At 35.9% G+C, this 13,857-nt stretch overlaps 1 protein-coding gene across 1 annotated transcript; it reads left to right on the forward strand.

Annotated features, from left to right (window-relative positions):
* Nucleotides 1-504: 504 nt before the first annotated feature.
* Nucleotides 505-12,442, forward strand: LOC133852523 (disease resistance protein RUN1-like). The gene is made up of 5 exons (XM_062289292.1): nucleotides 505-719; nucleotides 8,640-9,741; nucleotides 10,555-10,743; nucleotides 10,852-11,769; nucleotides 11,858-12,442. The coding sequence occupies exons 1-5, from the start codon at nucleotides 505-507 to the stop codon at nucleotides 12,440-12,442; spliced, it is 3,009 nt and encodes a 1,002-aa protein (XP_062145276.1).
* Nucleotides 12,443-13,857: the final 1,415 nt, after the last annotated feature.

Consider the following 13,857-nt stretch of genomic DNA (forward strand, 5'->3'; position numbering starts at 1 on the left):
ATTATTACAAAATATTTCGAACGTCACAAAAACGGTTGTCTTTGCACTCTAAATTCATTTCCTTGACCATAGAATAGTTGAAAAGTCGTTTCTCAAAATGAGAACGGATCAATAAATGATCGGAATAAATCAAGTATTTGGGAGTTGAGCCTGCCTTGTGAACTCCTTAATTCTTTCCCATTTTCCACTTGGGCCATGGCTGCTGAAACATTGAGATCTTCTGGAGCCATGTTCTCTTCATCTTCTTTGCCCCATTACAACTGGATTTACGACGTCTTCTTGTGTTTTAGAGACGAAGACACGCGTAAGAACTTCATCGACCACCTCTACTTTGCTTTGAGAGATGCCGGAATCAAAATCTTCAAAGATGACAACTAGCTTTGAAGGGGAGAAGATCTTGCATCCGAATTGTTACGGGCAATTCAAGCGTCCAAAATCTCTATCATCGTTTTCTCAAGAAGCTATGCCGCTTTAAGGTGGTGCCTGGAGGAACTTGTGGAGATCATGGAGTGTCGTAAAACTTTGAGGCAACTGGTTCTACCTATATTCTATGATGTCGACCCCTCAGATGTGAAAAACCAGACAGGTAATTTTGTAGAAGCATTCAAGAAATATGAAGAGCATTACATGTTGGACATGGACAAAGTTCTCAACTGGAGAAGAGCTCTACGTGAGGCTACTAATTTGTCAGGGTGGGATCTAAGAAAACCTGCAAACGAGTAAGTTCGTATGTGCAATAGTTTTATCTTTCACCTACAATAGTTATTACATTAAGAGTATCGCATTATATATAAATATATGTATATATATATATATATATATATATATATATATATATATATATATATATATATATATATATATATATATATATGTTGGATGTTATAAACAACCAAAGTTTTTAGGGTCGAGCTACCTCAAAACTCTTTGCCTATCTCTTTCTCATTTTTCACATATTTTCTTTATTTATTTTGTCAATTTTAATTTTTAATTTTACTTCTAAAAACAATAATACTAATAATATGCGGAATTAACCATATTTCTTGTACGTACTTTGATCTTGAATTTGAACAAATCTATCTTATAAACAATTCATACAAGTCCCACATAACAGTCGATCACCTAGATATTTAAGATTTTGAGAATACATTTAGGCAAAACGTGTAGGAAAAATGGTCTTCGGAGGGTGGAATGAGTTTCGATCCACAGGGAAAAAAAAATAGGGCATATTGAATCTTTTCAAATGATCAATCATTCAATCCTGCAAGAGCTAATATCGAAGACATCGCTGAGGGGACTGATTTTAGATCAATAATTGTTTGAATAAGTGGCTTATATTCTTGTGGACATAGAGTGTAACACCCCGGTCCCATATTGGGAAGAAATGAATAGTTCACATAGAGTGAGTAGTTTATATAGATATTCATGGGTGCTAAGTCCCACATTGCCTAGTTACTAGGTGAAATTGGGCTTTTATAATGGATTCTAAGGAAGCTTCAAATTGACTAGTCCTTTTGGGGTGATAGCGCAAATGTGGCTAGCGCTTTTCCTTTAGTTGTTACAAATGATATCAGAGCCATTGTCCAGTTTGAGATGGTGGGAGCGTGCACAAGCCCAAGAAGGTCGCCAGCGGGGACGCTGGGTCCCAATAGGGGGTGATTGTGACATCCCACATTGCCTGGAAATGAGGATGTGCTTATATGTATAAATGCACTATTTATGACACAACTCATTTTAAAGCCGTGATGGCCATGAACCTATCAAAACTCCGCAGCTAAGTGTGCTTCTGCGATAGCAGTACTAGGATGGATGACCTCCTAGGAAGTCTAGTTCGGGGGAGCCAAAAGTGGGCAATATTGTGTCATTGGGGGTGGGTCGTTACAAACTCCCCCCTTAAACCCTTGACGTCCTCGTCAGGACCATGTCATGCAGTGCTCTAGTACCACCTTACCTGGCGTTACTAGGTGGCTCTGATACCATTTGTAACGAATCAAAGAAAAGCGCTAGCCACATCTGCGCTATCACCCTAAAACGACTAGCAGATGTGGCTAGCGCTTTTCCTTGAGTTGTTACAAATGGTATCAGAGCCGTTGTCCAGCCTGAGATGGTGGGAGCGTGCACAAGCCTAAGAAGGTCGCCAGCGGGGACGCTAGGTTCTAAGAGGGGGTGATTGTGATGTCCCACATCGCCTGGAAATGAAGATGTGCTTATATGTATAAATGCACCATTTATGACACAATGCGTTTTAAAGCCGTGATGGCTATGAACCTATCAGAACTCCGCAGGTAAGCGTGCTTCTGCGAGAGCAGTACCAGGATAGGTAACCTCCTGGGAAGTCTAGTTCGGGGGAGCCAAAAGTGGACAATATTGTGTCATTGGGGGTGGGTCGTTACATAGAGAGTAATACGATGGTACCAGTATGGTACAGGGTATTTTGAGGTTTTCCAAAATATGTCCGTACAATTAGGGTTTACTTATAAATATGTTATGCTGTAACCCTAAATCATTATTATTAAAATATAGACGCAATACTCCTGTGAATGTAGGCACATTGCCGAACCACGTAAATCTATGTCATGAATTTCTCTTGCTCTCTCTCTTTTCAATTCTATATTATCTATCATTATTATGCACTGTAACAACAACAATATATGTATTTTGCTTGTCACATGTGAGTCATTTTTATTAAGGCTGAAAAAGCGGTTGTAGTTAGCGGTTATTGGCTAAAACTGCTAACACCACCTAGGCAATTATTGGTTTTTTAATATTAGTTGGTTGACTATTATATAATTGCTTACCGTTTTTTAAAGAGATTTGAGTCTTTTTATTTCAGTGTTGGGCTTGTTTTTTTACTACCTCTAGACATTTTTTGCCATTTTTTGTTTTTTATTAATAAAATCCAATATGTTTGAATGTTTACACAATAAGCCTCTAAGTTGTTCTTTCTGAATCAGTCCACAGGAGCTGTAAATACTATTGTAAGGAGGCCCATTGATGGGAAACTGATTGGATTCAAAATTGATACCTATAAGGAAGCATATATAAGAACTGAATTTTAAAATCTTCCTTGGAAGAAAGAGAAGGTATAAAAAAAATTAAGGGTAAATGTATAACTAATCTCCGAATTAATGTGCGATCTGAAATCAGTCCCTCACTTTTTAAAAATCAATTTTCACTCCTTCAGTTTGTTGCGGATTTGAAATCAGTCATTCCGTGATTTTTCCGTCCATTTTCTCAACTTCCATTAGTAGCACATCAGCCTTTTTACCACATCACCTTAAAATATTATATTTTTAATCATTTTATTTATATATATATTTTAAAAAAAAACCTTAAAAAAAGAAAAGGTGGGGGTGGCTCGCAGGTGGCCAGTGCCACCTCTGGGGTGGCTCTCCGCCTCCCCCACGGGCCTCGGGTGGCCGCGCACCACCCTTGGCCCCATTTGGATCAGTCTGTGGACTGTGTCATCTACTTGGACTCGAACGTCATTGTGGTTGATGACATTCACACACTCTGGAGCACCAAGCTCAACAGCTCTCGGGTCATCGGGGCGCCAAAGTACTGCCACGCCAACTTCACCAAATACTTTACGGACTCGTTCTGGTCTGACTCGTTGCTCTCCTGGGTCTTCGCCTCCCAAAGTCTGTTGTATTTCAACACTGGTGTCATGGTGATGAACCTTGTGAGGTGGAGAGTAGGTAACTTTAGGAGGAGGATCGAGAATTGGATGGAATTGCAAAGGAAAAGAAGGATTTACGATCTGGGTTCGCTCCCACCGTTCTTGCTAGTGTTCGACAGGAACGTAGAGCCCAATGATCACCAATGGAACCAACAAGGTCTCGGCGGCGACAATGTCACGGGTAGCTATAGGTCTTTGCACCCCGGCCCCAATCCATCCCCACCGTCAATGAATTAAAGCCGAAACGACCGGATTCCCAGACAAAACGGCCAAAGGTGGTGTGCCACCACCTTTGGGGTGGTTAGCGTGCCACCCTTGGCCTATGGGGTGGCCGCGCGACCACCCTAGCCTGCTCTTAGGTGGCTTGGTCACCCTAGATGGGGCCAGGGAGCCCCAGCCGATGGAGGAGGCGGCGAGCCAGCCCCCTCCCTAAGGGGAGTGGCTGCCCCAACCCTCACTTTTCTTTTTTTAATTTTTCTTTTTCTTTTTAATATATATTTTTTAAATAAAATTATTAAAAATATAATATTTGAAGGTGATGTGGCAAAAAGGTCGATGTGTCACTAATGAGAGTTGAGAAAATGGACGAAAAAAGCACGGAAGGATTGATTTCAAATCCGCGACAAACTGAAGGAGTGAATATTGATTTTTAGAAAGTGAGAGACTGATTTCAAATCGCATGTTAACTTAGGGATTTATTATACATTTACACAAAAATTAAAGTAACATAATTTCCAAAATCTTTCTTTGAATAATTGATTAGAGGATGAATAGGAATTTCCTTCATTAAAAAATGGTCATCTACTACAAGTTCTAGTACTTGATGGAACTTGGAAGCATGTTTCATCTCCATGATGCTTGGACAAGTTGACCGGAGAATGAAACTAGGCCCTCAAGGTCTGCCGAGTATTCTCTAAGATGCCAAGGGTAATTGATGAGGTGGTGGAATATCAGAGGTTTTAATCAGTTGAAAAAGAAGAGATGGCCCTTATACTGTCAAGGGCTTTATTGCAGACAAAAGGGTAGATATGGTTATGAACTTTGGTTCTACTTTTAGGAAGGAAGTACTTCACTTATAATTTATGATTTTTTATTATTTTTGAAAAATTGTACACAAACTTTAATAAATGTCAATTTAGGGTATCAATCTTTCAATTTCAATCATCTGTTAGAATTTTCCGTTAAATCCTGTCAAAATTCTAAAAATACACATTTCTTTTTTTTAGGAAAAAAGAAAAAAAATTGCTAAGATTTAGGTGTTGGTAAAAATTTAACGGAATTTGCAAAAATACCCATGCCTGAATCTTTGAAAATTTTTATAAACTTTTTTTAAAAAATAAACACAGGAGTATTTTTGAAAATTTTGATAGGATTTAGCGGGAAATTCTAACGGAGGGTTGAAATTGAAAAAAAAAAATATAAAAGATGAATACCATAAATTTTCAATTTTTAAAGTTTGGGTATCTTTTTTCAAAAGTGATAAAAAATCAGGGGTTATCAATGAAGTTGTCCCCTACTTTTAATAGTACTCATAAGTATAATCAAACTGATAGGTAAAAGAATAAAAGTGTAACCAAATAAATTAAGAGATGAGGAGAGCAACAATGATGTTGGGATGAAAAGCAAATAAAGCCCTAGATCATAGACTCTTCTCCAATTTCAGTTTCCCTAATAATGGCACAAGTAAAATCTCATACAATAACAAAAAGAAAAAGTACCCGAACGAAGCAAAATGAAGGATATGAAAGAACAAAAGAAAAACCACTTTAAACTTGTTGAATCAGTTGATACCTGGATGGAAAAAGGTGCGAAAGAAAGGATGAGGGATGTGTAGTCCGGCAAGGGGAGAGGGAGGCAGTGCGGCTACGAGGGTGAACGCTTGAGAGAGAGAGAGAGAGAGAGAGAGAGAGGAAATGAGAGGTGAGGGCATTTTTTTGAACTGATTTTAAGTTTTAAACCTAGAGTGAAACGATGTCATTTCATATATATATATATATATATATATATATATATATATATATATATATATATATATATAAAGGGGGTTAGCGGTTATTTTCAACTGCTTTTATTCAACGAATTAGCAGTTAGCAGTTAATGGACGGTTAATAACTGCCCACTTTTTAGCCCTAATTTCTATACTAAATTCACACAAGGATCATAAACTTTCCGGAACTTAATTGAAACGATTACAGGTAGAGGCAAAACTTCTATACATTTCATTAAGAATTTTTGTTTTAAGGTGATATCATATACATGCAAATATATTTTCTAGTATGTTCATTCAAATGTTTGGAATCAAAGGTTGTATCTTCAAATATAGGTAAGTATCATTTTGTCAATTTTATTGATGATTTTCAAAAAATGTCTACCTTTATTTTAGGTATATGAAAAAAAAAAAAAAAAAATCCTTGAGTAAACACTCATTTACAGATAACTCTCTATGTTTATTTATTAATTTTTTTTTCCGGGTTTTTAAAACCTCAAGTTTTTTGTCCAATTTAGTAATGCCCATAAATGTCATGTCAACATTTTTCCACATTAGATTAAAATGGGGGGGGGGGGGGGGGGGGGGGGTTTGCATTCCCAAGGTGGGCCACGACTTTGGAGTTGTCAGAGCGTCCAACCCTCTGCTAGGGGGTGGGCCACTCGGTAACCCTAAGTAAAGGGGTGGCTTGTGTGACCAACCTAGTTGTGCGCTACCATCCAAAGGTAGGCTGTAGCCCCCAAATTATTTATTAGTAAATAGTTCAAATTATTACCACTAACTCCTTAATCATCAGGTAAATATGTACCGAAAACTATATGTATATAGTATTACCACACATGTCTTGCAAATCTCAACTTTCCTCTACCATTTTGCAATGTGGAACTCGTTCTAGAAGACATCATTCTCAAAACTCAAATTTCTAACACTCACGCTAAAGCTTTTCTTAAGAAAACCATCACTTTCTCTTTGAAACTTCTAACACGCACACATGCGCCCACGAAAATAAAACATTACAAAACTTAATCATAACCTAAATGCGTGGTAAAATTGAAATAAAACAAGAGTTAGGGTAAGTGATATCTCTCTAGTAGATTTGAAGCTCAAAACTCTAAGAAATCAACTACTCTTTCTCTCTCTCTCTCTCTCTCTCTCTCTCTCTCTCTCTCTCTCTCTCTCTCTCTCTCTCTCTCTCTCTCGTTTTTGGAAAGCAAGAGTGGCACCTAGGTTATCTTGGGTATTTTATAGACCTTCCCCACGCCTGTGCACACTTGGCTTCATCTGATTTGCATATAGATTGTCACCATTTGGACAGTCCTTGAACCGATAGGACAGTTTTAAAATTTTACCTCTAACATGGATAGTTCAAATAGTGATCAAACGACTTTCCTATTGTTTTCGTAAGATACGGCTTAGACAGTTTTCGGATGAAATATCTATGAAGTGTTTAAAATATCATTTTCTTCCCTTTTGGGACCTTGTAATCCCACCTCTATATAATACTAACACTTAGGCACTTAATAGGGTGTCATTAATCCTAATTTAGTGCGGGGTATTATAAAGTGTTAGTTAAGAAATTTTTGTGGCCAAAATGATTTAGAAGGGAATATAGTGTTATGACTAAACTAGTTCATGTGCAATAGTATTGCTTGAACCTGAGTGGTAGTTGTAGTTTTTGATTGCCCTTAGAGGCTTTGACAAAGGTGAGAGCAATAGCAATAGACGCCCAACTATTTTTCCTAAATTTAAGGAGCAAAACTACTTTTTGTTTCCTTGTCTAAAAATACTCCATAATAGTTTCCCTTAACCATTAAAATATATATATTTTTTTACTTTTACTTTATTTTGTTCTTTCATTTTATTATTATACAAAGAAGAGAGGTGAGAGGTGAGAGGGGAGAGAATTGAGTTTATGATTATAATAATAATTATGAATGCTACAATGCTTCCCAATGAATTGGGAAGCACTGTAGCATTCCCTAATGCTTAGGGAACTTGTAGGGAATCTACTGCAAGTGATTTTTTGTGATATTTTTTTTTTACATTTTCTCTATATTTAAGGAAGGGAACCATCTATAGGGTATCTGCTATTAGTGCTCTGACTTGAGCGACTATATATCATCGCAATTGATAGAATTCAAATCATGGTGGAAATTTATTGATGTGATTTGATATTCCATCAAATCATGTGGGCCCAACGTTTTGTTCCTCTTCCTAGTAGGTAGGAGTACTAGGTTAAAAATGCCTAGCTAACCTGGTGTTGAGTCTTTTGACCTATCTTTGTCATACATATAGGCCACCTTCTATTTTTTGAGACAGAATATTGGAAAGAACTAGGTCCTTGTGCTAGAGAAAAAGGAATGAAGAAAACCCTTTGTAATTGCGATACTAAAATCTTACTTTGGCAGCTGCACTATAGGTTTAAAAAGAGTGTCTTGTAAAAGAAAAACACTACTCTTTGCCATACAATTAAAAGCAAGAGTAATTCCTTTTGTCTAGTGTGAGAGAATGAGCTTTTGAGTCTATTAGATTTAGCGTTTGAATGATATTTCTTCTCCACTCATTTGTACTCCAATTCTTGGTTAATCAATTTATTCTTTTTAGTCTCTGCTGATGAACATATCTTACATTGAGGAAAGCACAAAATTCTTGTACTACTACTGTGTGTATGTGTGATTATTTGTATTATTTATTATGATCATGATCTATCACACAATAGAAACTTTACAACTAATTAACCAAGTGATACTCACATATTTGTTATAGATTCACGCACTTATAACATAATTTTATGTTATAAAAATTTATTTTCTTTCTAACTTTGCTCTTTTAGTATTGTAAATGCTAATGACTTAAGGATAATGGTCAAAACTAAGGTGTTCTAATTTTTTATACGTTCGTGTATATGAAACTTATATTTCAATTCTCCCTTGTATAATGTGACTCTACCTAACCTCTTAAAATAATTTTCAGGCATGAAGCCAAATTTATCAGGAAAATTGTTGAAGATATTTCAAGAGAATTGAGTACCACACACTTGTTTATAGCACTCTACCCAGTTGGATTAGATTCTCGTGTGCAAGATATTAATTTTTGGTTAAATGTTGGAGCTGACGATATTCGCATGGTAGGAATTTTGGGAATGGGCGGAATTGGGAAAACAACCATTGCTAAAGCCATTTATAACCAATTTTTTAATGGATTTGAAGGAAAAAGTTTTCTTGCAAATGTTAGGGAAACTTCCAAGGAACCTAGGGGTCAGGTTCGTCTCCAAGAGCAACTTCTTTCTGACATCTTGAAGACAAGCGAGATAAAGATAAGTAGTGTTGATAGAGGAATCAGTATGATAAAAGAAAGACTTTGTAATAAAGCAATACTTTTGATACTTGATGATGTAGACCAAATGCAGCAGTTGAATGCCATAGCTAGAAGGCGTGACTGGTTTGGTTCAGGAAGTACAATTATTATAACAACCAGAGATGAGCATTTGCTAAAGGAGCTAGAAGTGGATAACGTATATACAGTTACATCAATGAATGAGAGCGAATCTCTTGAACTTTTTAGTTGGCATGCCTTTAGGAGTTGTTTTCCTTCTGAAGATTATATTGACTTGTCAAGAAGTGTTGTTGCTTATTGTGGAGGATTGCCACTAGCTCTTGAAGTTTTGGGCTCATTCCTTTTTTCTAGAAGCATGCTAGAATGGAAAAGTGCATTAGATAAATTAAAAAGGATTCCTCGTGAGCAAATTCAAAAAAAACTTAGAATAAGCTTCGATGGACTTAGTGACAACACTGAAAAGGATATATTTCTTGACATATCATTTTTCTTCATCAGCATGGACAAAGACTACGTTGTAAAAATACTGGATGGTTGCGGTTTTTTCGCAGAGATTGGAATTAGCGTCCTCATTCAGCGATGTCTTCTTCAAGTTAGTGGGACAAACGAGTTTATGATGCATGATTTGCTTCGAGATATGGGAAGAGAAATTGTTCGTGAAAAAGACCCCAACGAACCGGGAAAATGGAGTAGATTATGGCTACATGCCGATGCATTTGATATATTGACGAGGCACGAGGTAATTAACAAGAACTTTCTCGATTGAAAAAATTGAAGGAAAAACATACATGACATTTTGTTTTCTAATACATGTGCTATATATTTGGGAGGAAAATGCATACTAATTCACATTGATCACTTGTAATCCCTATGTTTCATATCTAAAGATAAGAACACTTGTTTTCTTTGCTAACAATATTAATTTACATTTTTTGTAATTGCATTATATTAATCAGGTCAAGATAAATGAAATCATTAACAAGAAAGCATTTTGGTTGGCCAACATTGTTAAAACCACCCTTATCCCAAAATCATAAGTTTATAAGAAATATTGAATTTAATTATTTAGTTAATATTCTAACACTTCAATAAGTGAGCTAGACTCAATACATGAAATATTCAATTGAAATGAGAATTGAATTACGGAGATACCTCAAGGCCTTTGCTCCGTTACCATATTTAATCATCAATTGCCCCAAAATATTAATACCATTTAAATCATCTATTGCCCTAAAATTCTGGGATAATGAGTGATTAAACACAAATTTTGGTGAGAGATTAAAAAAAGGGGGAGATTTTTCGTATTGTGGTATGAGGTTTCAAACTATTGGTCATGTAGTACATCTTATACGACACACATTGCAAGCATGTTTATTTAATTTTTCTTTGTTTGGACTAATCATTTGTCTCACGCAGTTCCTATTTTTTTTTTTTTTTTTTTTTTTTTTTTTTTTTTTTTTTGCAGGGAACAGAAGGAGTTGTAGGACTTACTTTAGAATTTCCAAGTTTAAGTAAGGTGAATTTAAATTCAAGAGCATTTATAAAGATGCAGAGATTGAGATTACTCAAACTTGATCACATACGACTCATTGGAGATAATAAATATCTTTCCATTGAATTAAGGTGGCTTCGCTGGCATGGATTCCCTCTAAAGTTTATGCCAAATGACTTTTATCCAAGAAACCTAGTTGTGATTGACTTGCAACATAGTAATCTCAGGCGAGTTTGGGAAGTTCCCAAGGTATGATGAAAATTTAACATTTTAATCAATTAGTTTTGATGTTTTAGGCTCTAATATTGTTCTTTCCTTCCTTTTTCAATATTGTTCATTTTCTCATTTTGTTAGCAGTTGTTTGTAAAGATGAAAATTCTAAATCTCAATCACTCGCATTATCTGAGCCAGACCCTTGACTTTTCAAGACTCCCCAATCTTGAGCAATTAATACTTGAAGATTGTACAAGTTTGTTTGAGGTTCACCACTCCATTGGAGATCTTAGAAATCTTGTTTTGGTAGATTTCAAAGATTGTAAATGCCTTCAAAATCTGCCAAGAAGTTTCTATAAGTTGAAGTCTCTGAAAACTCTCATTCTTTTTGGGTGTTCTAAAATTGACCGTTTGGATGACGACTTGGGGGGGATGGAATCACTAACAACTCTTTGTGCAGACAAAACCGCTATAAGACAAGTGCCTTTTACCATTGTCCAACTAAAGAATCTCAAATATTTATCTCTATGTGGGTGTAAAGGATCACCATCTAAGTCATTTCCTTCACTCTTTTGGTCCTGGATATCACCAAGGAAAATTCTCAAGACAAACAATCTATTGCCTATTGCGCTACAAGGCTTGAACTCACTAACACACTTATGTCTCTTGGAGTGCAATTTATCAGATGACACAATTCCCATAGATCTGTGGAGTTTATCTTCTCTTCAAATTTTAGATTTAAGACGCAATAGTTTTGAAAGCCTATCATCAAGCCTAGGTGGTCTTTCAAAGCTTCAAGATCTCAGATTGGATAGTTGCAGAAAGCTTAAATCAATTCCAGATTTACCGGCAAGTTTGATTTTTCTAGATGCAAGAAACTGCACAGTGCTCGATAGAATGCTGAATCTATCAAACCTCTCAAATATGCTTGGTTTGTACCTTAATGACAGCTACAAATTAGTTGAAGTTCCAGGCCTGGATAAGAGGCTGAATCCCATTGTATATGTTGACATGGAGGGCTGTAGAAATCTGAAATATACTTTTAAGCAAAGCTTGCTACAAGTACATGTTTCTCTTTCTCTTAACTTAATCAAAACAGAACTAGGGTTTGAACTCAGAACCTCTAATATCCTCATTTCTTATGTAATAGGAATGGGCTTTGCATGGAATTGGTAGTATGTATGGCATTTTTCTCCCCGGCAATCAAATTCCTGATTGGTTCACATATAAGGGTGAAGGACCCTCGATACGTTTTGAAGTACGTAATGTTGATATGATACTAAAAGGGTTTGCTCTATGTGTTGTGTTCTCATCGTGTGCTTTGGTATTATCTTTTTATAGTAGTAGCACGTCAGTTATTAACCATACCAAGAATACTATTAAGGCCTTTGTGGAACCACCAATATTTGGCCCCATTCCCCGTGGAGATCACCTATGGATATGCAATGTTCTTACCAATGATTTTGAGGATGGTGACAAAGCAGAGGTTGTTGTAGATTGGGGGCCTGAAATCATTGTTAAGAAGATAGGGGTATTTCATAAGGATGCCACTGTTGTTAGTGATAATGAGGATGCCAATAACAACAGAGAGAATGTACACTCCTCTAAGAGAAAAATAGGATCTAAAAGTAAAATCAATGATTCACAAATTTTGACGAAAATGCTTACTACAGAGGAAAATGAGTATTATTTTTTTAATTCTTTTATTGATGAGATATCAAAAGTTTCATTTTGATTAGTTATAAGATATATGTAATCTCGTCTCCCACATAGTTTATAATTATTGAAATATGACATGACCCCAAGACAATGCAAGCTTCTGCCTTTATAGTCTTTATATGCTAATGTTGTGCAAATTATAATACTCGCAAGTGCATAAATCGTTTGCAATATAGCGTTATACAAGTGCGAGGTCGATCTCACAAGGAATTGTGTTGTGAAAATTAATCTCTATTCAAACTAATCCTATTTTAACCTAGTTCCAAATTTAGGGATTTTTAACAAAAGAAAACATAAACAAAAATAATGAAAATAAAGGGGTCTAGGGTTTTGGAATCCACACTTACCAAATCACAACAACCTAATCTTATGCTCATCACACATATTTTGAGGTTTTCATATGCAAATCTTAGGTATGTTCTACTTTTGCTTCAAAAATAGTTTAAATCATTCAATGAATCGATTCTTCCACAAATCACAAAAGATATCTAGTTTCAACTAAATCATCAAATGTATCCATAGAATGAAACACAATGAATATCCAACATACATGAAAACACAAGCCATCAATTTAATGAAACTATATCAAATCATCACTTGTATCCGGAAATCACAAGAGATATCCAAAAATAATCTCAAAAACCGAAATAGAACAATGAGAAATTAAGCCCATAAACTCAAATAGCATAAACAAGCATGAAACTCAGTTTCTATTCACTGGTGAGGTTTCATCCTCAACCCTAGATGAAAGTATTAGCTAGACATGAACAAAGAAAGCATAAATAAACTACAAGAATGCATTAAAAATGAATAAACTTACAAAAGATTGAAGTTCTAGGTCAAAATCGACCCAAAAACCCTAAGATACAGTGAAATCGGCCCCTAGGGCACTCCTAAGCGGCCTCCTCCACGGCTCTCTCTTAAAAATGAGAAAAAAATGGTATTTATAGAGTTAGCTAGGGTTTCTGAAATTCCAGCTCCGCATAAATTCGATCGATCGATTTTATAATTGATCGATCGACATCGGGAAAATTTCGATCCATCGAACTTGAGATTTGATCATTCGACTTCACAGCAATTCCAAATCTCCAGCTTTTATGCATTTTCACTTGAAAATAACCATTTTTCTCTTTATGTCCTGCAAAAACGTAAAATCACCAAAACTAAACAAAACATCAGAAAGTAATAAAGCTAAAGGTTTAACTAATGTAAATTAAGGAGTCCAAATATACACTTTTTGGCACTCATCAAATACCCCCAAACTTACATTTTGCTAGTCCCTTAGCAAAACAAAATGAGAAACAAAATCAAAGCATGAAACATAAGTCCTCTTTCGTGGGAGAAACGATTGCATTTAGCATATGCAACAAGCCTTTTAAACCCCTAGGACTCTCTAGTGGACGAGTGAAGTCTCGTGAGGGTTTGTCAGAA

Source organism: Alnus glutinosa, chromosome 12 (genome assembly GCF_958979055.1).
Source record: "Alnus glutinosa chromosome 12, dhAlnGlut1.1, whole genome shotgun sequence".
NCBI classification, from domain to species: domain Eukaryota; kingdom Viridiplantae; phylum Streptophyta; class Magnoliopsida; order Fagales; family Betulaceae; genus Alnus; species Alnus glutinosa.